The following is a 27,792-nucleotide window of genomic DNA, read 5'->3' on the forward strand; positions in this document are numbered from 1 at the left end:
TTATTTAGGTGGGTCCCCAAAAAAATATTTTCACATTCAGAGGAGAAAGCTGGTGACAGAAATTTTGTGAAAAGATCTCATCAAAACAAAAAAATGTCTTTGTTTTGATGATTGCCACCCCAACTCACTAATCATATTAATGATGCTCCCCCCCCCCATTTCACACTAATACAAAATGAGCTCCCCTTCTTTTAACTTTTTTGTTGTCCTTTGTCAATCCTATGTGGTAGTCAGTATCCCATACTGCACAGCAATACTCTTGCAGAGGGCAGACAAGCATAGTATAGGTAGTCTGTTTAGTACATCTGTTGTATCTTCTAACTGTTTTGTCAATAAAGTGTGGTCTTTGGTTTGCCTTCCCCAGCATTTAACTAAATTGACAGCCTGTAGATTTTTGTGATTTATCATGAAACTGAAATTTAATGGATTTCTTTTTGTACTCACGTGGACGACCTCACACTTTACCTTATTCAGAAACCATTTTTGCACCATACAGATGTTGTGTCTAAGTCATTTGGCAATTAGTTTTGATCTTCTGATGACTTTACTTTGCAGTAAATGACAGCATAATCTACAAAAATCAAAGATGGCTGCTCAGATTGTCTCCTGCATTATGTATGTAGATTAGTAATAGCAGAGGGGTTATAACACATCCTTGGGTATATCCTCTTGTTTTACTTTGTCTTTCCATCAGTTACTACATACTTTGACATTTCTGATAGGACATCGTGAATCCATTTGCATAATTGAAGTGATACTCCATAGACCTGCAATCTGATTAGAAATCTTCTTGTGACAAATGTTGTAAAAAGCCTTCTGGAAATATGCAAGTATGGAATTAGTTTGAGATCCCCTGTAGAAAGCACTCATTACATTATGTGAATAAAGGGCTAGTTGTGTTTCAAAAGAACAATATTTCAATTCGTGTCAACAGACCACTTTCTCCAAGGTAATTCATAATGGGCAAATATAGTACATGCTCCAAAATCCTAATGCAAACCAATGTGAGTGATATGTGTATGTAATTTATTGATTTACTCTCATTAGCCCGCATCTCGTGGTCGTGCAGTAGCGTTCTCGCTTCCCACGCCTGGGTTTCCAGTTTCGATTCCCGGCGGGGTCAGGGATTTTCTCTGCCTCGTGATGGCTGCATGTTGTGTGATGTCCTTAGGTTAGTTAGGTTTAAGTAGTTCTAAGTTCTAGGGGACTGATGACCATAGATGTTAAGTCCCATAGTGCTCAGAGCCATTTGATTTTTTACTCTCATTTCCTTTTCTGAGTATTAGTGTGACTGTGCAATTTAGTTTATTCGCACACTTATAAGATGAGGTTTTTTCACAAATTCATCATTTGAAAAATATGATGTCCTCTTGTATTTGCAGATTAAACTATTGCAGCTGAGTTTAACATTTTTATGTTAATTGAGAGATTTATACTGAATAAATTAATAAAAGATGGTACTGATTCACCACTGTACACAAAACAGATCAAAACACTGTGTCAAAAGCAACAAAAAAAAGCATGCCAAATTTAAAAGAACAAAAAATCTCCAAGATTGGCGATATTTTACTGAATCTTATAGCAGCTGCACTGACAAGTAAACCTTCTCTCCTTTGAAACTGGTTTTGCCACAAACCTATATATTTTCTGAAAGCTTATGTCACTATTAAAAGAAACTGTGAAATCTTAGGGGCAGAGAGACAAGCATTTAGGAGCTATAGGGCCCACACAGTATCAGTTAAGTGTTGGAAACATGACACCAAAAGTTGCTAAAATGCTCATTTCATGTATTCATATGAACTAAGAACATGGTAAGAAGTCGGAACCTCAGTATAAAGGAGGAAACAATTCAATGAAAAGAAACAGTGTGTGACTTCTCTTCCATTTTGTAGTCTTTTGTGGGTGCTAAATTTTAGTTTATTAAGTTGGCGGATGGTGATGTCTTCAATCTCCAGGTTTGTGTTCAGTTTATTTCTATTTAAAGCTGGGAGGATGAGTCACAAACCTCATTAAAATCTCTTGATACAGTAATAGCAGACATAACGTAGCTTGATATTGTTGTAAATTGTTTATTCAGAAGCCCTGTTATTAAGCAAGCTCAATCTAATTCAGTGAACAAACACTATTTGTTTTTAAATTAGAATTCATTTCAAGCACTCACAGTTGAAAATAAATCCCTTTACACCTTATATTCATTCTAATTTAAGTTTTCATTTCAGTTTACATGGTGAAAGTCAGAGAGGTTGTTGCAATGTAGTTGGTGAAATTCTTCAAATAAATGACAGTCACCTATTTGCTTTGTGCTGTGATTGGAAGTTAACTTTTTCATGAAAGTTGTTTAAATGCTGTTAAAATGACACTGACTTCAAAATTATAGTAAGTGCTGTCCAGTATTTTTAAACCAACTGGCCTCAGATGTAATAATTGCACATATTAAAATCCATTAATATTGAAGGGGAACCAGAGATTACTTTTGATTCTAACTCATACAAAACAAAACTTTCCAAATGACATTTTCAACAACAAACATAAATCTAACTGAGAGAGAGCTAACAGGACGGAAGATATCACTGCTGTCTAAAACTTATTCTACTAAAAACAAACCAGTGAACAATGTAACACCTTCTTGTTATTCTGAAGCCCTTAGCTTCCTTGAAAAATCTAAATTATTGTATTATATTAATAAACTTATAAATTTCAAACAAAAATTGACATAATAAGTCAACTAAATAGCTCAAATTAAGTAAAAATAAATATTTCAATTACTGTACTATGAAAGAGTGGCTTCAGATGTGTGTTGGAATTTTGAAAATGTGACATGTTATTGACTTAAGACAAAATCTATCACAAAAGACAATCCATGTGAAATTCATGAAATAAAAAGTGAGATGGGCAGGAAGACAGTTCACAATGGGCACATTTTACAGAAGCAAAAAAGCGATAGCCTCATTCTTTGCACACTCATCATTTGCCAGTGAATCAAAGCAATAATCTATTGACGCAATCCATGTTTCAAATTTGTCATGCAAGTATCTGCCCTTATCAAAATCATACTTAATCAAGTAGCACTGAACTAGTATAGACAAAGGACTGCAGTGCCAGAAAACTGTCACAGTGCCAAATGTTCTTCAACATCTCGATAATGATTGTGTTTGCTGTGTAATGAACAAAAGATTTGTGGTGTCTGACAAACTGAATATACAGAGGCAGGATCTTTCCTGTTTATCCTTCAGGTACCAGTTCTGTTTGCAGAACTTTTCCATCAGGTACTTCAGAAGCAGACAGTGCATGATCTTTGTTAGAATACCATGAATCCTCTAAGAACAGCATTTTCTTCCTGTCATCAGACATACTTCACCAAAATACATCACGATAGAACCGTTTGATGCCTGCTTTTGACATGTTCACTGTTTTTTCCAGCATCTGATCTTATATTTGGAGGATGTGCTGGCTTTTGACAACAGGAATTTTCCAGATGGCTCAGATACAAGCACATACATTAGCCACAGTATTTTGCCTTCCATTGAAATCAGTGGCATAATCATTATACTCTGCTGTGTTGCAGAGACAGATCCAACAACAGTGTGAACAACTGCTGTTCCTATGGTTTGCAGGGTTCGATGGCCATGTAACTCTTTGTCAAATCTGCTCTGGTCCGCATTGAAAGCATGTCAGTGGAAAGTTTTCTGTAATGATGAGGCTGTGAATCTTTGCAACAAAATCATCACACACTTGTGAAAAAGTTTCCTCATCCTGCCAATTCCTGCCGACATTGTTTAGTATTGCTCGGTCAACAATGTTATTCTGATTCTTGAAGTGGTATACCCAGGAATCAGAAGCTTTAAAATCAATTCTATTTTGTGAGTCTATTGGTATCTTAAGTTGCATGGCCCACAGTCACAACTTCTGCTCATGAATAATTGCTCCTTCTGTTTCCTTCTCTTTGAATTTCTGCAGGACAGCTAGATTGTTTTTTTGGATCGATGGGGCACTCATTTTTTTCTCTAAATTGTACATAATGTTAATATTTTAATTTTCTAGAACTGATTCATTACTGATGCATGTGAAAGATATTTCGTCCGAGGTTTGCCTGTCATGGAATCTACAGTCCAGTACACTGAAACGCATGCTTGTGATCAGTCCAGTCCTTTTGTCATATCTGCTGGACAATTATGCTTCTGGATTTTGAGCAAAAGCACATACTCTGATGCTGATGAACTAAACATAGAAGGATGCGACTGTTGCAAAAAGCACTGCAGTTCCTTATCGCCACCATCATCTCTGAAGCACATTTCCTCATTCCATTCTTTTCCATTGCCTCCAGCAAATCCTAATGTCTGGATGTCTTCCACACTCTCTGTATCATTTTCAAGGAGAATAGTCATGTTTTTTATAATCTCTGATTCCTGGAAGTTCAGAGACTGATTGTGTGTTCTGAATTGGGAGACCAAGGCAGTCACAATGACTTTCAGATCAGTCTGCAGTGTAAGAAGAAGACATACAACATGTTAATACTTGATTGCAAGATACGGGAACACACAAGAGATAGAATCATCATGACAGGAACATGCCCATCTGTACACACTTTACTGATAGTTTGTGGACCTATAGCTCCTAAACACTAAGGGGAAAATGATTCTTGTGAAATGTGCAGAATACACAACTGTAACTAGTAACCACTATGAAATATGTTGTCCACAACATTCATAAATTTCTGAAAATTCTCAAAAATATACTTATTTCATGTAGATATACACTGAAATTAGAAAGAACAATTTTCTGAAGATTCCAGAGCAGCCGTATCAGGAATTATCAACATAGATCAGAAATTCATTCAAGTTAAAGAAGTTCAAGAAGTAATTAAATATCTACAACAGAAGAAGAAGACAATTGCAGTTCATTGGATACTTTCTCAGTGTGGCTTAAATGGTAATGAAAAAGCATATTTTCCAGCATAAAGGACACAAAAATTAAGCAGACTGGAATAAATTAATATGTTGCATTTTGCAGTGAAATGCATTATTAACAACAAATTTCAAGAAGAATTAACACAATATCATAAAATTTCATGTGAGAGAAAGATCTGGAAAAACCTTATGGACGACTCATAGCACTTGATGGGCCAAGAAGAGGAGCAACATTCTGCTTGACTACTGTTTGGCCGCCGGCCTGCATAAGGTCTCCACCCTGCCATCTTCAGAATTTGTTCTGTGTCACAAGATTTGTTGAATCATGAACAAAGAACATTTGAAGGAGTGTACAGAATTAAGTGATTAATAACAAGAAGATGAATGACAATGAGTCAAGTGCCACAACATTAAAACAATAATTTTTTCTGGAGAAAAGTATTACTGCCAATATTTTGTGAGAAACAAATTTAGGTTACAACTAATGCTATAATATAAAATACGATTTTTGGCAGCACTCGTTGATTGATAATACATAATATATCATGATATATCCAAGAGTTCTGGTACAATCAACATGAAAAACACATTGAAATTTTACGGAAATTGTTAGCATCTGTTTATCCAATTGAAAACAGTAAAAACTGTGGAACATGAAGTAGTTTACAATGAGAAACATTTTGGATCACAGTAGTTGAATTCTGCTATTGCTGTTGCAATGTCACTTCTTTTATCCTGTTTCCATTTGAACTCGGAAAGTAAACCTTGAAAGTGTTGCAGGGAGATGTTAGTGCAATTTAAGTTCTGAATGTTGTCTTATTAATGACTTAATTCAGTTGCAGCAATGTCACAAGTTATAATGAAGTTAGTATTGAAATAATTTGGCTTGATACCAGTATTGCAGAATTTATTTATTATTTTTTTAATCCTTACTTCTATCTGGATAAATCTTGATAACATCCTATGCAGCTTTACATTTAGCTTGAGAGCTGTTAAGGTAACCATCGTTTCCACTTCAGCAGTATAATTGCTGGCATTGGCTGATCTTCAGGATGTACCCAGACAAGAAAGTGGTCACTGGAGTGCAAATTGACCAGTTGTCTACAAGGAAAGCAGAATGTACGTAGAGGTTAGTGTTAAAGAATAACCTCTTAGCATTGATTCTGCACGTGCTCTGTTTTCTATTCAAGGAACATATTTGTGGCAGTGTCAGGAAGTTCTTCATTTGTGCTTATACCACAAAATACCTTCTTCATCGAACAAAATAATCCTTAGTCTGGGTTCTGGTTTATGACACAATCCAATTTGTTCATAGCGTCTACTCCTACTTCCCCTTGCGCATGACTGTGGTATCACTGGAATTCCTCAACAACTGACATCGTCTACCAGTGGCAGACACGAGGCTTCTGATTTTGTTATTGTAGAGCACAATTTAGAGAAGTTTGTCTTAACGTTATTTAAATCCTGCTGCATATTTTTTTGCATTTAAATGCTGCTTTTGCATCTCCGATACATACAGCATCATCTGGCAAAAAACTGTTTACTACCTAAAATAAAAGCATTTACTTTGGAATTGAATATTGAAGTATTAGTTTTGTTTCAATTAACTATGTATCAATTTTATTTCATACAAATTTACTGGTATCAAAACTGTCAGAGTATAACATTGCAGCTTCCAACCAGATACTCCATCTAGTAAGGATGGGCTGTGGTGGTAACAGTAACTGAGGTAGACTCTTCTTGTAAGTAGCTACATATGCAAGGGCTTTTAAAAACACTTTTGTAGAACAGAATATCATTTTAAGATGACTGATTTATTTTTACAGCTTTGAGATTAATGTAATTAATATATCTCTAAATTTTAACCTACCTTTTTAGTTGAAGATGTCAAGTTATTGATATTGTCAACATTAGAGCATGTTGTTACTGTAACGTGATGGAACCCATGAGCAAGAAATGTAATGTGTTTTACATTTGGATAGAATATTTTGATTATGCTCCTGGCCTTTCACAAGTAGGGAGCAGCATCACTTAGCAGTGAAAGAACTCTGCTTTTATTTAGATTATTTGGCTACTGTATACCTAAAATATAAGAAGCATTTCCTCAGAAAGTGATTTTATAAAAATAGACTTAGAATAGAATAAACTAGCTGTATGAAATGTTATCCAATTATAGTTCCTGACTAAAACATAAACAGTCCATCATCAAAGAAAGCAGCAATTGTGGAATTATTTGCTTGTTACTGACTTTATAGCACACTAGATCAGATTGACTAGGCCTATCCCATCCTCAGCTAATTTTCCCACAAGTAAGTTAGTAACATAGTGCTCCATAGGATCAGTTGTTTCATCTACAGATATCCATATGTTTAAAGTTCCCAGGTCCTCGTGAATTTTATCCAATACCTAGCTAGCAAAAACATGGAGCAATTTTACATCATGTGTGAAAATTGTTTTCATTTATTTCGGCAAATACATTATGTAGGCCCATAAGATTTTGGATCATAATTTTTCCCCCATGTTGAGGGATGAGGGACATCTTCTGATGTATACTTCTCTAAAAAGCCCTTAGGAGTTGGGTTTCTGAGTTCCTCAAGCAGTGTATTTGCTTCTACAAAATCATTACACAGATCCATGTAAAATCCATTAGGTATGGGAGCAGTAATAAATGAATATATTTAGTGTGGTACAGATTCTTTCCTTATTCGATTCTTGCAATATATGGTGCAGATCTGACATGCTGTTTGGCTTGAGTTTTTTAGTACAGTTTATCTGAAATTATAAGAGACCTTTGGTTATGTAGATATGTTTTTTTTTAAAAAAACTGGCATCCTTATTTAATTAACTATTTAAAACAATTTTTTTTCCAAAGGACAAGTGCCACAGAATATTTTCCGAAAAAGAATAGCTTATTTGTTTACTCCAACAATCACAGAGTACAATAAGTACAATACCTCCATCTGACCTGATAAAATCTTTTCCTTTTATCCATTCTGCAAGTGGTGCACTCCTGGAACTTTTAATTGGAGGCATATTAGTAGCACTTTAACACACACAAAAAGAACTAAACAAACTTATGAGGTTCATACACACACTACTAGTGAGGTTTGTTCAAATTCCACAAAACCACTCTGGAGCTGTGTTATTTTTGCAACAGCATTGTTAGCTGCAACAGGCAGAGGATGTGCTTTGTTGGTGCAGCACATTTTAGCAATTTTGACCAAGACACTCATTTTACAGTGTTCTTCTTCAGTACCCCAGTGTAGAAGTATGCATAGAAACAGCTAAGTGAAAATCTGTACAATATGCACATTTATTTATATACAAAAGCCAACTTTGGAACTTTCCTTTGTGAGAGACTGCATGTATGAGATTCCTGTGTCGAATTGATGTTCTAGATTCTCATATTTTACTGTTTGCATTGCTTCTGCATAATCTTTCATTGATTATATCAATACCCGTTTGAATTGTGATATATTGTGAAATTTCAAACATTTGTGAGTGCTGTGATGGACTCACACTGTTATCATCAATTATAGACTTAGACTTAATTTTACTCTTTTAAACTTTTTGAGAACAGTACACCTATCCTTGTTGAAAACTATTATTCTCTAATTTCATTGTGCAATTATGCAAGAAATAGGTTATTTTTTAGAATATCTGGATACTTACAAAACTATCTTTTAATAAGTTACTGGTAGGAGTGTTTTGGATATGTAACTTATTTGATAGCAAATCAACATTTATGATTCACAGTCTGCCAAAGAATACATCTACCCTGTATATGAATGTAAATAGCTGTAGATTTTTGAGAATTGTCAGGAGCTACCATTGTCCTTTTCATAATCTACAACCAATTTGTAAGAAATCAGCATTTGTGATTTAGCAGATATTCTAACTAACAATTGTGCTACATCTAGTTTTCCCTTACAGAGGAGTGGCCCCATATATTATCTGCATTTATCATAAATTAACTCTTGTTTTCGTGTTTGCTAACAGCTGTAGTTAACCTCAAAATGTTTTAGGAAACTAACCATTTTCACCATAGGTTTTTTTGTTGCCTTAATAGAAATCTCCTTTTGTGTATTTGCTTCAATTCTTATAGGAAATTACCAACTTTTTAGCTCAGAAGATTAAACCATAATAAGAGGGCTTAATTAAAAGTTACTTGTTCACAGCCTCATAATACATTGCACCAGCCAAAATGAAGCCCCATTGTGAATGCTGTTCTCAAATGCAGGATTAATTGGTTGATGTCTGAAAGTCGCTCTGACTTCTCTCAAATGATTGGCTGCTGCTGCGGATCGATGTATTGAAAGAGGTCTTGAGGGTCATGTTCCTGTGACTCCACTACCAGAGGTACCTTAAGTACTATCCTCTCCTGTGGATCCTGTCTCCTCTGCAGAAAGCACAGGATCTGTCATTACTCATCCACTTGACAGCAAGTGGTGCATCAGTGGTAGATCTAGGTGTCTTGTACAGCCTGGACGGCAACCAGGGAAACTCAGGTTGGTGTACTGATCCCCCTAACTAACAAGTCTGAGGCGCTGTTTTCACTGAAACTGAAACTTAGTCAGTGTAACTCACGTCACCTGTTTTGGGATACCAGTTTTGTCTGTTGTCAAGAGGAGGCAAACATAAATGATTGGAGTATATTCATTATCAGGCAGTTCAGGCGTACAGTGAATGATCATACTCTATAGGGAAATGACAGAATGGCAGCAAGGGACAGGAAATAGCACCAGGTACACTCTGTATGTAAGCTTGGGGGCATTGAAGAAGCTGTTCCAGCAGCCATTGAGCAAACAGGGCACATCCAACAGCAGATTGTGGTGCATGTTGGAACTAATGATGCCTGTCATCTGGGCTCCGTCATACATGGGTCATTCCACTGACTATCAGAGAAGGTTTGAAGACATGCCTTGCTCAAAGGGTTTCAACTAAGCTCACAATTTGCAACATTTTCCCCAGAACTGATCATGGCCCTTTGGTTCTGAGTCAAGTGGAAGGATTGAAACAGAGCCTTCAAGGATTCTGTGACAAGCAAGGCTGCAGATTCCTGGACTTGTGATATGTGGTTGAGAACTGTAGGGTCCCCCAAAATGGGTCAGGTGTGCACAGCACATCAGAGGCTACTACTCAGGTACCTAACTGTCTGTCAGGTGCATACAAGGATGTTTTAGATTAGGCAACTCTACCTCCAATCCAGATGATAACTGTAAGAAACTCAAAAGTATTAGTGTAAGATCACAAGAAAGCCTTCCACAGGTGAGACAATTAAAAACCTAATGGTAAACTGGCAATGCACTCACAACAATATGCCAGAGTTTGAAGCACTCATAAAAAGCAGTGGAGCTCTAATAATATTAGGTACAGAAACCTGAAATTGATAGCAGGGAGATTTTTGGGGAAAATTTGAGTGTATATTGGAAGGATAGACAAATGCCAAATGGAGGTGGTGTATTTGTCTTAGTAGACAAGAAACTCAAAACCACCAAGATAGAAATTGAAGCCACCTGTGAGATTTTTTGGGTATGACTTTGTAGCAGTTCGCCTGCTTTATTTCCTCCATTTGTTGTCCTCAGTGTCGACATATAGTGTTGCTACATTGGCTGAAAAATGGGGTTTGTAATTTAGACACTGACTACAGTAAATAATGTAGCCGACAGATTCATAGTTACATTTCACAGTCTTTTAATTTTGGTGTTCACAACCTCCCAATAATACACAGTGATATGGCCAGTGCACTGTTGTTTAACCTTCGATAACACTCATTAATAGGTTACAGGCAAACATCCACATACAGCTACAATGGTTTCCTGTTGAACATCTACAAGCAATAAAAGCCTAACCACAAAGTTCACAGTTCTTGAAGAATATAAAGGTATGTCTGGAAAGAGTCACTGTCTTTGTTTTTACACATGGCCTAATTGTTTAACACTTATTCCACAGTTACGTTGAAGCATTGTCGTCGTTCTGACCAACATAGGTTCCTCGTCTGAAACTCGGCCATGGACTGACTGTCTCATGACCAAAAACTGAGCCCTTAAATATCCACACAGCAGTAGATACTGAAACTTCACATTGTTTGAAGTTAAATTTACAGAAATTATGATTAAAACTTAACTCATTAAATTAACTGAATACATCAAAAAACTGTTTTTTTTCTGTTAACAGTTTCTTCTACTAAGAGGGTTAAACCGAATTATTTGTTTAAATCATGAAATTAACATATGTAATTATGTAAACAATACTTTTAACAGAACTGTTAATTACTTTGAAATTAATTAAGGGCTGGCTTTGCTAACATGTTTTCGAATATAGCCAAATACACTCCTGGAAATGGAAAAAAGAACACATTGACACCGGTGTGTCAGACCCACCATACATGCTCCGGACACTGCGAGAGGGCTGTACAAGCAATGATCACACGCACGGAACAGCGGACACACCAGGAACCGCGGTGTTGGCCGTCGAATGGCGCTAGCTGCGCAGCATTTGTGCACTGCCGCCGTCAGTGTCAGCCAGTTTGCCGCGGCATATGGAGCTCCATCGCAGTCTTTAACACTGGTAGCATGCCGCGACAGCGTGGACGTGAACCGTATGTGCAGTTGATGGACTTTGAGTGAGGGCATATAGTGGGCATGCGGGAGGTTGGGTGGACGTACCGCCGAATTGCTCAACACGTGGGGCGTGAGGTCTCCACAGTACATCGATGTTGTCGCCAGTGGTCGGCCGGAGGTGCACGTGCCCGTCGACGTGGGACCGGACAGCAGCGACGCACGGATGCACGCCAAGACCGTAGGATCCTACGCAGTGCCGTAGGGGACCGCACCGCCACTTCCCAGCAAATTAGGGACACTCTTGCTCCTGGGGTATCGGCGAGGACCATTCGCAACCGTCTCCATGAAGCTGGGCTACGGTCCCGCACACCGTTAGGCCGTCTTCCGCTCACGCCCCAACATCATGCAGCCCGCCTCCAGTGGTGTCGCGACAGGCGTGAATGGAGGGACGAATGGAGACATGTCGTCTTCAGCAATGAGAGTCGCTTCTGCCTTGGTGCCAATGATGGTCGTATGCGTGTTTGGCGCCGTGCAGGTGAGCGCCACAATCAGGACTGCATACGACTGAGGCACACAGGGCCAACGCCCGGCATCATGGTGTGGAGAGCAATCTCCTACACTGGCTGTACACCTCTGGTGATCGTCGAGGGGACACTGAATAGTGCACGGTACTTCCAAACCATCATCGAACCCATCGTTCTACCATTCCTAGACCGGCAAGGGAACTTGCTGTTCCAACAGGACAATGCACATCCGCATGTATCCCGTGCCACCCAATGTACTCTAGAAGGTGTAAGTTAACTACCCTGGCCAGCAAGATCTCCGGATCTGTCCCCCATTGAGCATGTTTGGGACTGGATGAAGCGTTGTCTCAGGCGGTCTGCACGTCCAACATGAACGCTGGTCCAACTGAGGCGCCAGGTGGAAATGGCATGGCAAGCCGTTCCACAGGACTACATCCAGCATCTCTACGATCGTCTCCATGGGAGAATAGCAGCCTGCATTGCTGCGAAAGGTGGATATACACTGTACTAGTGCCGACATTGTGCATGCTCTGTTGCCTGTGTCTATGCGCCTGTGGTTCTGTCAGTGTGATCATGTGATGTATCTGACCCCAGGAATGTGTCAATAAAGTTTCCCCTTCCTGGGACAATGAATTCACGGTGTTCTTATTTCAATTTCCAGGAGTGTAGATACTTTAAGATTACTAACATTTTGTCTTCCAAATGTTTATAATTATTACAGAATTTATATTTGTTTATATGTCAATAATAGAATTTATATTAGAAAACAATAACTGATTTTGCCCTATAACAAAAGATACTAACTAGATATAGTCAAAATAAAGTTGTTGTTGTTGTGATCTTCAGTCCTGAGACTGGTTTGATGCAGCTCTCCATGCTACTCTATCCTGTGCAAGCTTCATCATCTCCCAGTACCTACTGCAACTTACATCCTTCTGAATCTGCTTAGTGTATTCATCTCTTGGTCTCCCTCTACGATTTTTATCCTTCACGCTGCCCTCCAATACTAAATTGGTTATCCCTTGATGCCTCAGTACATGTCCTACCAACCGATCCCTTCTTCTGGTCAAGTTGTGCCACAAACTTCTCTTCTCCCCAATCCTATTCAATACTTCCTCATTAGTTATGTGATCTACCCATCTGATCTTCAGCATGCTTCTGTAGCACCACATTTCGAAAGCTTCTATTCTCTTCTTGTCCAAACTATTTATCGTCCATGTTTCACTTCCATACATGGCTACACTCCATACAAATACTTTAAGAAATGAGATCCTCATACTTAAATAAATACTCGATGTTAACAAATTTCTCTTCTTCAGAAACGCTTTCCTTGCTATTGCCAGTCTACATTTTATATCCTCTCTACTTTGACCATCATCAGTTATTTTGCTCCCCAAATAGCAAAACTCCTTTACTACTTTAAGTGTCTCATTTCCTAATCTAATTCCCTCAGCATCACCCGACTTAATTCAACTACATTCCATTATCCTCGTTTTGCTTTTGTTGATGTTCATCTTGTATCCTCCTTTCAAGACACTGTCCATTCCATTCAATTGCTCTTCCAAGTCCTTTGCTGTCTCTGACAGAATTACAATGTCATCGGCGAACCTCAAAGTTTTTATTTCTTCTCCATGGACTTTAATACCTACTCCGAATTTTTCTTTTGTTTCCTTTACTGCTTGCTCAATATACAGATTGAATAACATCGGGGATAGGCTACAACCCCGTCTCACTCCCTTACCAACCACTGCCTCCCTTTCATGCCCCTCGACTCATAACTGCCATCTGGTTTCTGTACAAATTGTAAATAGCCTTTCACTCCCTGTGTTTGACCCATACCACCTTTAGAATTTGAAAGAGAGTATTCCAGTCGAAATTGTCAAAAGCTTTCTCTAAGTCTACAAATGCTATAAACATAGGTTTGCCTTTCCTTAATCTTTCTTCTAAGATAAGTCGCAAGGTCAGTATTGCCTCACGTGTTCCAGTATTTCTGCGGAATTCAAACTGATCTTCCCCGAGGTTGGCTTCTACTAGTTTTTCCGTTCGTCTGTAAAGAATTTGTGTTAGTATTTTGCAGCAGTGGCTTATTAAACTGATTGTTCGGTAATTTTCACATCTGTCAACACCTGGTTTCTTTGGGACTGGAATTATTATATTCTTCTTGAAGTCTGAGGGTATTTCACCTGTCTCATACATCTTGCCCACCGGATGGTAGTTTTGTCAGGACTGGCTCTCCCAAAGCCGTCAGTAGCTCCAATGGAATGTTGTCTACTCCGGGGGCCTTGTTTCGACTCAGGTCTTTCAGTGCTCTGTCAAATTCTTCACGCAGTATCGTATCTCCCATTTCATCTTCATCTTCATCCTCTTCCATTTCCATAATATTGTTCTCAAGTACATCGCCCTTGTATAGACCCTCTATATACTCCTTCCACCTTTCTGCTTTCCCTTCTTTGCTTAGAACAGGGTTTGCATCTGAGCTCCAAAGGTCTCTTTAATTTTCCTGTAGGCAGTATCTATCTTACTCCTAGTGAGATAAGCCTCTACATCCTTTCATTTGTCCTCTAGCCATCCCTGCTTAGCTATTTTGCATTTCCTGTCAATCTCATTTTTGAGACGTTTGTATTCCTTTTTGCCTGCTTCATTTACTACATTTTTATATTTTCTCCTTTCATCAATTAAATTCAATATTTCTTCTGTTACCCAAGGATTTCTACTATCCCTCGTCTTTTTACCTACTTGATCCTCTGCTGCCTTCACTACTTCATCCCTCAAAGCTATCCATTCTTCTTCTAATGTATTTCTCTCCCCCATTCCTGTCAATTTTTCCCTTATGCTCTCCCTGAAACTCTGTACAACCTCTGGTTCTTTCAGTTTATCCAGGTCCCATCTCCTTAAATTTCCACCTTTTTGCAGTTTCTTCAGTTTTAATCTACAGGTCATAACCAATAGGTTGTGGTCAGAGTCCACATCTGCCCCTGGAAATGTCTTACAATTTAAAACCTGGTTCCTAAATCTCTGTCGTACCATTATATAATCTATCTGATACCTTTTAGTGTCTCCAGGGTTCTTCCATGTATACAACCTTCTTTCATGATTCTTAAACCAAGTGTTCGCTATGATTAAGTTGTGCTCTGTGCAAAATTCTACGATACGGCTTCCTCTTTCATTTCTTAGCCCCAATCCATATTCACCCACTACGTTTCCTTCTCTCCATTTTCCTACACTTGAATCCCAGTCACTCATGACTATTAAATTTTCGTCTCCCTTCACTATCTGAATAATTTCTCTTATTTCATCATAAATTTCTTCAATTTCTTCGTCATCTGCAGAGCTAGTTGGCATATAAACTTGTACTACTGCAGTAGGTGTGGGCTTCGTATCTATCTTGGCCACAATAATGCGTTCACTATGCTGTTTGTAGTAGCTTACCCGCATTCCTATTTTCCTATTCATTATTAAACCTACTCCCGCATTACCCCTATTTGATTTTGTATTTATAACCCTGTATTCGCCTGACCAAAAGTCTTGTTCATCCTGCCACCGAACTTCACTAATTCCCACTATATCTAACTTTAACCTATCCATTTCCCTTTTTAAATTTTCTAACCTACCTGCCCGATTAAGGGATCTGACATTCCACACTCTGATCCATAGAACGCCAGTTTTCTTTCTCCTGATAACGACATCCTCTTGAGTAGTCCCCGCCCGGAGATCCAAAATAAAAAGTAGAAAATCAATTAAACACCTAAAAAAGTGTAAAATTAGATCTGGAGTTATATTCTTTAAAACTGAGGGCCAACCTTGCTCTTTTATGAAAATGCAGATTATAGTCACATATGTTAATGGGAATTAGTTCAAAAATGAAAAAAAAAAAAAACGAATTTTGTATCGGGGGGGGGGGGGGGGGGGAATGATAGTTGGATTCTTCTATGGGTCACCAGAGTCAGCTCCTGAGGTAACCGAAAACTTAAGGAAAAAACCACAGTTCACTTGTATCTAAGTTCCCCAATCATACCGTAATCATCTGTGGAGACTTTAATCATCCAACAGTTAATTGTGTAGATTACAGTTTTGTAAGCACTTTGCATGGTAAGACATTGTGAAATGTTACAAAATGCCTTCTTTGAAAACAACCTAGAACAGATAGTTTGGAACCCTACTCATGATGGAAATATAATGGATCTAGTGGCAACAAACAGACTTGACCTCTTTGAAGACATTCATATTGAAACTGGTAACAGTGATCATGACATAGTTGTGACAACAATGATTACCAAAGTACAAAGGACCTGTAATACAAGAAGACATGTATGTTCAGCGAACTAGGTAAAAAATCAGTATTGTCATACCTCACTGAGGAACTTGAAACTTTCAGCACAGGACATGAGCCTGTAGAGGAACAATGATTCAAATTTAAAGGAATAGTTGACTATGCACCGGATAGATATGTACCCAGTAGAACACTTCATGATGGGAGGGAGCCGCCATCGTATACTGTCACTGTAAAGGAACTGAGAAAGAAACACATATTACTGCATAATAGATGTAAAACAAAGTGTAGGGCTAAAGATCGAGAGATGCTAAATGAAACGCATTTGGCTTTCAAGAGAGCAGTGCATGATGCTTTCAGTGACTTCCATACCAGAATATTGTCTCATGATATTTCACAAAACCCAAAAAAGTTCTAAAGGCTGTTAGTGGCACCAAAGTTAGTGTCCAGTCTCTAGCAAATGAGGCAGGAACTCAAATTGAGGGCAGCAAATCAAAATCTGAAATGCTTATTTCCATTGTCAAATGTTCCCTTACAAACGAAAACCCAGGGGAATTGCCCCAGTTTAATCCTTACACCACTGAAAAGATGAATGAAATAAGAATTAGTATCAGTGTTGTTGACAAATAGCTGAAATCCTTAAAATTAAACAAAGCTCCAGGGCCCAATTGAGTCCCTGCCAGATTCTATACTGAATTTGCCCCTTATGATTATAATCTGTTGTAGATCTCTCAAAAGCAGGTGGTAGACTTCAGTTTATCAGTAGAATACTGGGGAAGTGCAATCAGTCTACAAAGGAGATTGCTTACAAATCGCTTGTGCAACCAGTTCTAGAATATTGCTCAAGTGTGCGGAATTCATACCAAATAGGACTGACGGGGGATATTGAACATATACAAAGAAGTGCAACACAAATTATCACAGGTTTTTGATCCAAGAGAGAGTGTGACAGAAATACTGAAGAAAATGAACTGGCAAACTGTTGAAGACAGATGTAAACTATCCCTGGAAAGTTTATTAACATAGTTTCAAGAGCTGGCTTTAAATGATGATTCTAGGAATATACTACAATCCCCTACATATCACTTACACAGGGATTGTGAGATAAGATCAGAATAACTACTACATGCACAGAGGCATTCTTCCCGTGTTCCATATGTGAATGGGATGGGAAGAAACTCTGTGATAGAGGGACATAACCACTGCTATGCACCTCATGGTTGTTACAGAGTATAGATGTAGATGTAGGTACCTGGCTTAAAAATTTAAATTTCTATTGTTGCAAGTTCAAAGGCTCGCTGATGGTCATTGTGAAGAAATAAATCTGTTTATGACACGTGTTCTGCAGAGGGTTGTCGGTAAAATTCTGGAACATTCATCCTACTGTATGAATCTTAAATTTCTGTTCCTGTTACTCCCCATTTTTTCTCCACAATCCTTATTCCTGAAGCAAAAATATTTATCATAAAAATAAGAAAACTGAGGCGTCTGCTAACAATCATTAAAAGAGGCATTTAAACTGAAAATAATGTATAGTACATCCATAATTGAACTAAAAAGCATTATATATGCAAATGTGTATGGAAAAAAGTATACATATTCATAATACAAAAGTAATGAAATGGATAAATACTAAGTCTGAGATATGTCCAGTGATACAACAAAAACATCCATTTGAATGGAATTCTTGTCTTTAGTAATTATGAAGGCCACCCAGAAATTAAATTTCCCAATTCTTACAAACAAAACTCACCTAAATGAAAAACTTCACTGGCAACAAATAAAAACATTTTTTGAGGGACATCATCTTTACATCAGTGACTGTTAAACGTTTTTATTACACTATTGCAATTTTGACCTTAAGCCACTATCAAGTGCTGATATGACTTTAAGACAGTCTACAAAGGAGATTGCATACAAATTGCTTGTGCAACCAGTTCTAGTATATTGCTCAAGTGTGTGGGATCCATACAATAAAGGACTGACGGGGGATATTGAATGTATACAAAGAAGTGCAACACAAATGATCACGAGTTTTTTGATCCAATGGAGAGTGTGACAGAGATACTGATGAGCCATAAAATCAGCACTTCATAATGGCCGAAAACCAAAATTGCAGTAGTGTGATAAAAACTTATAACGGTCACTGTCATCAAGATGATGTCCTTCAAAAAAATTTTTGACTGTGAATTCCAGCTACAAGTTTACAAATACAGCCGTGTATGAGCAATTTTTCACAATAATCATCACCAGAATAGACACACTTGTCTTATTGTTGGATGAGCATAACCTTCCCTGCTGATGGTTCTGTTCAAAATTTCTTTGGTTTTGTTGATGAGGAATGGCGCCATTCCTTGCTCGCTCTCTTCATTTCAGGTTAGTGGAAGTGAACCCAGGTATCGTTCCCAGTAACGATTCTTGCAAGGAAGCCATCACCTTCTCGTTCAAAGCACCAAAGAAGTTCTTAACAAGCATCTTGCTGTTCTTCCCTGGTGCAAGTCGCAAGTGAGGCTGCTATCTTTATACTGATACCACGATTGTATGTGTGCATTTGCACTATGCTGCCACCTACAGGCCATTCTGCAAGCTGTTTGTAGCATGCTTACCAACTTACAGGATAACGGCATGAAATTTCAATTTGTTATTACAAATTTAAGGTTTCCCTGGGGTGAAATTAGAATATTATCTAGTTATTTAGGAAACCTTTTCCACTTTGGTGAAACATGCATAATATCAAACTAGAGATTTCCCCAAGGCATGCTGAGTGAGGTGATGCAGTGAGCCAGGCACAGGATTCACAATATGGAGGACATAATTGAAAACCTTAACAGGCCATCTAGATTTAGCTTTTCAATAGGTTTCCTAAAATTCTTTGTGTGAGTATCGATCCCGATGCAGTCTCCGGAGACCCTCTGCCATGAGAAAAGAACAGTCTTTGGACTTCACAGAGGGTAATGCCATCTGAGTCTTAGTCCAAGACTGTTACGTGTATTTACATTCTCTAATAAAGTGTAAAAAAATGTACCCAATGCATTGTAGTCAGAAATACAACAATCTACCTACAGCTTAAAGTGAATGTGATTTCTTTGAAAAGAACACTGTTGATTTTCTGCCTTTTCCTTGTCAGTCCAAACCTTGTGCTCCCACCTTAAATGACCTTGACCTTGAGAGGACACTTTTATTAAGTGGTAGATACGTATGGGGGCCGCCCGCATTGCCACCTGCGCCACCCCCACCAGTCAGCCCGCACGCTATTCTTTCGTTTCTTTTGTCATTTGACTCGACTGAATCGAGTTATCGAGTAGTTGTACATTTCTAAGTACCACCCGTGTCTGCATCATCATATTTTATGTTTCTGTCCAGCACATAGATAGGTAACGCACATCTACGAGAACGCATTATTGTGGCCAAGATAGACATGAAGCCCATGCCTACTACAGTAGTACAAGTTTATATGCCTACTAGCTCTCCAGATGATGAAGAAATTGATGAAATGAATGATGAAATGAAAGAAATTATTCAGATAGTGATGGGAGACGAAAATTTAATAGTCATGGGTGACTGGAATTCAACAGTAAGAAAAGAGAGAGAAGGAAACTTAATAGGGGAATATGGATTGGGGGTAAAAATGAAAGAGGAAGCTGCCTGGTAGAATTTTGCACAGAGCATAGCTAACACTTGGTTCAAGAATCATGAAAGAAGGTTGTATACATGGAAGAAGCCTGGAGATACTAGAAGGTATCAGATAGGTTATATAATGGTAAGACAGAGATTTAGGAACCAGGTTTTAAATTGTAAGACATTTCTAGGGGCAGATGTGGACTCTGACCACAATTTATTGGTTATAAACTGTAGATTAAAACTGAAGAAACTGCAAAAATGCGGGAATTTAAGGAGATGGGACATGTATAAACTGACAACCAGAGGTTGTACAGAGTTTCAGGGAGAGCATTAGGGAACAATTGGCAGGAATGGGGGAAAGAAATACAGTAGAAGAAGAATGGGTAGCTTTGAGGGATGAAGTAGTGAAGGCAGCAGAGGATCAAGTAGGTAAAAAGATGAGGGCTAGTAGAAATTCTTGGGTAACAGAATAAATATTGAAGTTAATTGACGAAAGGAGAAAATATAAAAATGCAGTAAATGAAGCAGGCACAAAGGAATAAAAAAGTCTCAAAAATGAGATCGACAGGAAGTGCAAAATGGCAAAGCAGGGTTGGCTAAAGGACAAATGTAAGGATGTAGAGGCTTATCTCACTAGGAGTAAGATAGATGCTGCCTACAGGAAAATTAAAGAGATCTTTGGAGAAAAGAGAACCACTTGTATTAATATCAAGAGCTCAGATGGAAACCCAGTTCTAAGCAAAGAAGGGAAAGCAGGAAGGTGGAAGGAGTATATAAGGGGTGTATACAAGGGCAACATACTTGAGGAAAATATTATGGAAATGGAGGAGGATGTAGATGAAGATGAAATGGAAGATATGATACTGCAGAAGAGTTTGACAGAGCACTGAAAGAGTCGAAACAAGGCCCCGGCAGTAGACAACATTCCATTAGAATTACTGACAGCCGGGAGAGCGAGTCTTGACAAAACTCTACCATCTGGTGAGCAAGATGTATGAGAAAGGCGAAACACCCTCAGACTTCAAGAAGAATATAATAATTCCAATCCCAAATAAAGCAGGTGTTGACAGATGTGAAAATTGACGAACTATCAGTCTAATAAGTCACAGCTGCAAAATAGTAATGCGAATTCTTTACAGACGAATGGAAAAACTGGTAGAAGCCAACCTCGGGGAAGATCACTTAGGATTCCATAGAAATATTGGAACATGTGAGGCAGTACTGATCCTATGACTTATCTTAGAAGAAAGATTAAGAAAAGGCAAACCTACAGTTCTAGCATTTGTAGATTTAGATAAAGCTTTTGACAATGTTGACTGGAATACTCTCTTTCAAATTCTGAAGGTGGCAGGGGTAAAATACAGGGAGCAACAGGCTGTTTACAATTTGTACAGGAACCAGATGGCAGTTACAAGAGTCGAGGGATATGAAAGGGAAGCAGTGGTTGGGTAGGGAGTGAGACACAGTTGTAGCCCCTCCCCAATGTTATTCAATCTGTATATTGATCAAGCAGTAAAGGAAACAAAAGAAAACTTCGGAGTAGATAATAAAATCCATGGAGAAGAAATAAAAACTTTGAGGTTCGCTGATGACATTGTAATTGTGTCAGAGACAGCAAAGGACTTGGAAGAGCAGTTGAATGGAATGGATAGTGTCTTGAAAGGAGGGTATAAGATGAACATCGACAAAAGCAAAACAAGGATAATGGAATGTAGTCAAATTACATCGGGTGATGCTGAGGGAATTAGATTAGGAAGTGAGACACTTAAAGTAGTAAAGGAGTTTTGCTTTTTGGGGAGCAAAATAACTGATGATGGTCAAAGTAGAGAAGATATAAAATGTAGACTGGCAATGGCAAGGAAAGCGTTTCTGAAGAAGAGAAATTTTTTAACATCGATTATAGATTTAAGTGTCAGGAAGTCGTTTTTGAAAGTATTTTTATGGAGTGTAGCCACGTATGGAAGTAAAACATGGATGATAAATGGTTTGGACAAGAAGAGAATAGGAGCTTTCAAAATGTGGTGCTACAGAAGAATGCTGAAGGTTAGATGGGTAGATCACATAACTAATGAGGAGGTATTGAATAGAATTGGGGAGAAGAGGTGTTTGTGGCACAACTTGACTAGAAGACAGCATCGGTTGGTAGGACATGTTCTGAGGCATGGAGGGATCACCTATTTAGTATTGGAGGGCAGCGTGCAAGGTAAAAATCATAGAGGGAGACCAAGAGATGAATACACTAAACAGAATCTGAAGGATGTAGGTTGCAGTAGGTACTGGTAGATAAAGCAGCTTGCACAGGATAGAGTAGCATGGAGAGCTGCATCAAACCAGTCTCAGGACTGAAGACCACAACAACAACAAACAAATGGTTCTGAGCACTATGGGACTTAACATCTGTGGTCATCAGTCCCCTAGAACTTAGAGCTACTTAAACCTAACTAACCTAAGGACATCACACACTTCCATGCCTGAGGGAGGATTCGAACCTGCGACGGTAGCGGTCACGCAGTTCTAGACTGAAGAGCCTAGAACACACGGCCACAGCGGCCGGCTAACAACAAACAACCTACGAGATAAGTCGTGGTCTTTCTAATGATCTCGATATGTTTTTTTGTCTGGCATTTGTTCAAGAAAAGTCCTAGATCTGACTGCCAACTTTGCACATGCTGTATAAAATATTTGCTTATCTGTGTTCATCTATTGCTACAGTAGAAAGAAGTTTTTCAACATTGTGACATATGAAGACATGGCTGAGGTCGACAGTGGAGGAGGATTGACATAATGGCTTAGCTCTGTTGAACACTCACCCTGACATTGATTGTCCTATTGATGATGTAATTAACCAATTTGGCTGGAAGAAAAGGTGCATAGAACTCATCATTTAAGGAAGAGAACCACAATTGTAACATTTTTATATAATAAGATGGCATTGTCTGCCCGACAATCATTTTAAACAAAACTTTCTTAAACTTTGCAGGGACTTGATTATTTTTTATTATGGTAAAAGTAAAGGTATCAAGATATCTTTAGCACCCTCCTCCTTAAAGGTTTATCTTTATTCTTAACTTCTCTTACTAGAAGCATTTAGATGAAAATTGACATATTTGATGAGACCAATTCATGTGCATTTAAATATTCACAAACACTTTACTCTTCTTTTAATTATCATCTGAGCTCATCAGCAATGCCCTCCACAGAATGCTGCATTCAAAGCATGTCAGATGGTTTCTGTAATGATAAACACTATTCCCTTTTTGTCTGCTTCAAAATCTGCTTTTCTCGTAGATCAACTGGCCACTCATTTCTAAGTTGTTGTATAGTTAGAAAGATTAACAAGCCAACAATAAACAATCAGTAGATATGAGAATAAATTTGTAACTCATACCTTTATAATAATTCTCCAACTTGAATTTTTCCTAACTTTCATGTAGCTCCAGCTTAATAATGAAACAATGAATTTTTTCACTGTTTTCTTAACGATTATGTATGTGGCCCATCACTTGTTGTATAGTATTGTCCTTAAGATATCCTGAACTGTTAATTTGTTCTAATCATACGTTACCAATATAACAAATAATTTTTTGCCACAGATGAATGACGTACATGACTATGGAGGGTCATGGAAGCGATTGTATATAGAACGGCATCTGCAAGATGAATTGGAGATGATGCCTGTGGAAAATTTTGTTGGTCAGGAGGTCGCAGTGCTTGTTTCTCTGTGTTCCTCATATGTGCATCGCCTGCGTCTACGGCAGCTTAAGGTTGCCCGATTGCCTCCATTAATGGAGGGGCCTGATGAATGTTCCACTGAACTTCCACCCATGAATCATATAGATCTTGCACTCATCATCAGAGGTCTTACAGAACTTGAGGTGTGTAAATATTGACAGCATCATATTGACACCTAGATATATAAGAAGTGTCCTAAAATGCCCTCTTTGGTTAATCCAGTTTATAGAAAGTGTATCTGATGTAAATATAACTGGTAAAAGACCTTTTGTCCAAAAGTTGCTCACAAACAGCCATACATACAAATTATTTATACCTTTTTAATTTTATAAAGCCACCAAGTGATGGAGATATAATCCTCCAAAATGTGTAGCTGGAAGAACAATACGTATGACTTGTAACAGTAGTTTGTATTTTCAAATTCATCATTTATTTTTGCCTCCTCATGCACTGTCAGAACATCACCCAATGTTTTTTATCAATATGACAGCAGATATGTGTTACATAAGGTATGAAATGTGTGAACTTACTTCTATTTAATGTGAGAAGGAATTTTCTGATGATACCGGTATTTAAACAGACATATTAAGCGATCTTTTCCATCACCTTGAGCAGTTTATTATGTGTTTCAATTCTCTGTTTTGAATTTTTCTGTTTGTTTCTCCTAAGTAAATATGAGTCCAAACTGGTTGTTGTTTCATGATTGTGTGTAGACCCATTACTGAAATACTTACAAATGTTTTTGCTGATATGCACAACAGGTTGGTAGGTGTACCCATTTTGTGATGTAAGGATGCACATATTTTAAGATAGTTCTTTACAGTGAGCCCAACAACTGCTTCTAGTCATTATTCTTACTGCCCTTTTTTTCCAATTTAAGAACTGTATCAATATTTGTGCCATTGATCCCAGAGAATAATCCCATAGCTAAGAACTTAGTGTATCCCACATCAAGACTCTGGCTGTTACGAGCTGTTGATAGAGCCCTAAGCACATAACATGCTGATAACATTCTTTTGGTCACTATCTTTATTCCATATTATTTGACAATCAGTATTCATCGCTGAAAGTTTGTTTGTTCCACAATGTTTATCGTCTATGCTCAATTTGGCATAGTTGCTTTCCCACTTTATGCTGAAGTGAATGCTGGTGTTTTTTAAATGTTTAGTGTTACTTTATCACATACTGCCCAATTGTGAATATCCTTGAGGGTTTCATTTGTCTTCTCTATTAGGAGTTCTGGTGTCAGTAATATTACTGCAATTAGTAAAGAGAACTTTTCTCCTTGTCTTATATTGCCTGTACGGTCTTGGACAATTATTAAGGACAAAATTGGACCCAATGCATTCTTCTGATGCACATTTATGTTTATATATGTATTGTCTGTGTATTGTTTTATTAAAAATCTGTCATCAGCAGACGTGTGAACTCTGCCTATTTTCCATGTAAAACTGGAACCACTCATTGTCTATTCCTGTTATGCACAATGCTTCTAATATGATTAGTAGTGTTTTGTTGTCACTTTTGACAGTGACAAAAGCCTTGGACAGGTCTAAGAATTTGCCTGTAGCACATCTTTGACAGGAGCTTTTGCAAACTCTGTAGTAGTCGTTATTGTCCTCCTTCCTCTTCAGAAACCAAACTTCGATTTGTTGACAAGGTACCTCATTTAGTGTGTGTAAGTGCACAACTTGTGCATGTTTAGGTACTCTGAAAAATATCTGAATTAAAGAACTCATTTATTATGTGTGTCAATGGATTTGTATGTTATCTATGCATGCTTCGGAAGACTGGAAATGCATCTATGCTTGCTCACTTTTTACTACTTTAATTTCTGTATTATATTCCTGACTTCAAGTTTGGTTGTGAGAAACATCATCATTATACTTGCCGTGAAATTCATTGTGGGTGCTACATGTCCCTTAGGAAGATTTTGCTGCAACTTCTCTGCAGTACCAGAGGATAAATCCTCAGGAATTTGCCAGTTCCTGAGGATTTTCCATTTCTCTATCCACATCTTTGCCTTGTGTGTTATGACACTTGTCTGCCTTTTCCAATTTCATATTTTATGATATCTGATATTACTTTGCTTTTATTTTCTGCATCATAGAATGTTTTTTTTCATTGAATGACTTTTCTGCAGCAAGCAGTACCTTTTGTACATTTGGTAGTTAATTATTGAAGTGCTTTTGTAAAGAACTGAGAAATGTAAGAGCCTGGGAGGACTTTCTAATACTCATAGTTATACATTTATTTTCCTCGGAATGGCTAACTTTGGAAATGTTTTCTTAAAAATTAAATAGTTTGCACAATTTAGAGAATTTAGTATTTACATTATGTCAACAAAAGTCATCAGTTATAATTATTTTTTAATTTCTATTTTTTACTTTTTCAATTATTATTAATTATATAATATATAACATGTTATATTTAGTATCTACATTGTATTACATTCACATTTTAGCCAAGGTTTTATTTGCCAATAACATAGAAAAATAATGTATTTCACATTCCAAGAAGATCCTTTTGTAGGTCTGCACTTTCGTGGATTCTACCAAACCCGTTTTTAGCTTTATTATCTGACTAATAATCCAAGAGGCCAAGACCTTTTCTAAATGCTTTATAATTTTCCTTATCAATATCTGTAAGTATGTAGTCTGAGACAGATTCTATGCTTTTTGATACACTCATAGCAGTGTTTACTATTTGTGCTGTGACAAAAGTGTTCAAAATGTTGAGAAAGTTACCACTAATTTCACTGACACTTCATGTCTCCACATATTATCATGTTAGTTTTAGGGGATGAGACTCTTTTCAGGACTTCAGTTAATTTGTTGAAGTTAGTGTCCAAATTACCACCAAGGGAGCAGTACATACACAAAATGATAAACTGTTTATGGATGTCTAGCTTTGTTAGCTCAGTGGCTGTAAGTTCAAAATGTTTATCTACACTGATCTTGATCTAGCTTTGAAATATGTTCTACTTCTGATATAAATAGACAATTCCCCATCCATTAATGTAGTTCTGTGGTAGAAACTTACACATTCATATGACAATAGCACTGTATGCTGTATGTCAGTGTCATTACAAATAACTTTAGTAGGTAATATGAATATCTCCATCACTTCTACAGAAGAAGTAATGTCTAAAATAAAAAATGTGTAGTGGTTATGATGTAACAGGAGCAGAATTAATTAAAGAGTTACAATGAAATGAATACCCTTAGCTGCATACTGGCATTGATATAAGTCAACAGGGACAGTTGAAAATGTATGCCCTGACCGGGACTCGAACGCGGGATCTCCTGCTTACATGGCAGAAGCTCTATCCGTCTGAGCCACCAAGGACAGAGGATAGTGCAACTGCAGGAAAATATCTCTGTCATGCCTCCTGTGAGACACACAAGTCCAATTTCACTTTTGCCAGCTCTTTTAAAAAATTGTAGAAAATAAAAAATTTACAAGTAGCTTCTTAACCACCTGACTACAAATAGTCGCAGTTTGTATTTCTACATGAGTCTGATGTTTATAAGGCTATTTAGACATATAGAAATAATGTATTTAATTCATTAGACAATAAATTACAGGACATTACTATATTCTGTGTGACTGTGTAAATCTCACTTTCTTCACCTTCTGCATTGTGGGTTTCTATTAGATCTGTTGCCAAAGTAAACAGGAAGCAAGTTGTCAGACAGTCATCACTTTGAATGTAGTCATCCAGACTAAATGAAATGTTTTGGATTTGAATTAATTTAGCAATTGCTACTGCATTTCATTGAGCTTCAGTGAATACAGCAGCATCTTGTTTATCACCTTCAAAGCCTGCTTTGTAGGAGCACTTGGCAGCAGTTTCAGGTTTCATTTCCCTTATTACCAAGCTAATCCAGTGTACTGCAACCAGAACAGAAACTGATTGTGCAAAATCAAATGCTCTTTCTGCTTCTTCATCACTAAGAATAAGGGACTGCATCAATAATTGCCTATAGTGAGTCTTGAATGTGTAAATAAGCCCCTGGTCCATGGGTGGTGTGATTCTGGTCGAACCTGGTGTGTTCCAAGCCAACTTCACATTTGATAACTTGGCTTTTGGGTGGCAGGTTGTATTGTCTAGGAAAAAGAGAACTTGGTGATATCCTTTCTTGATTTTCACATTGAAAAAGCCCAGCCACTCT

The 27,792-nt window shown here is 37.8% G+C and overlaps 1 protein-coding gene across 5 annotated transcripts in view; it reads left to right on the plus strand.

Moving 5' to 3' along the window:
* Positions 1-27,792, plus strand: part of LOC126284241 (dynein regulatory complex subunit 5) — a 118,163-nt gene that overhangs the window by 34,433 nt on the left and 55,938 nt on the right. For all 5 annotated transcript variants that reach the window (XM_049983026.1, XM_049983028.1, XM_049983027.1 and 2 more), the window contains exon 5: positions 23,479-23,760. In XM_049983026.1, the coding sequence (XP_049838983.1) occupies positions 23,479-23,760 (282 nt within the window). The remainder of the gene's footprint in view (positions 1-23,478; positions 23,761-27,792) is intronic.

Source organism: Schistocerca gregaria, chromosome 8 (assembly GCF_023897955.1).
Source record: "Schistocerca gregaria isolate iqSchGreg1 chromosome 8, iqSchGreg1.2, whole genome shotgun sequence".
In the NCBI taxonomy this organism is placed as follows: Eukaryota; Metazoa; Arthropoda; class Insecta; order Orthoptera; family Acrididae; genus Schistocerca; species Schistocerca gregaria.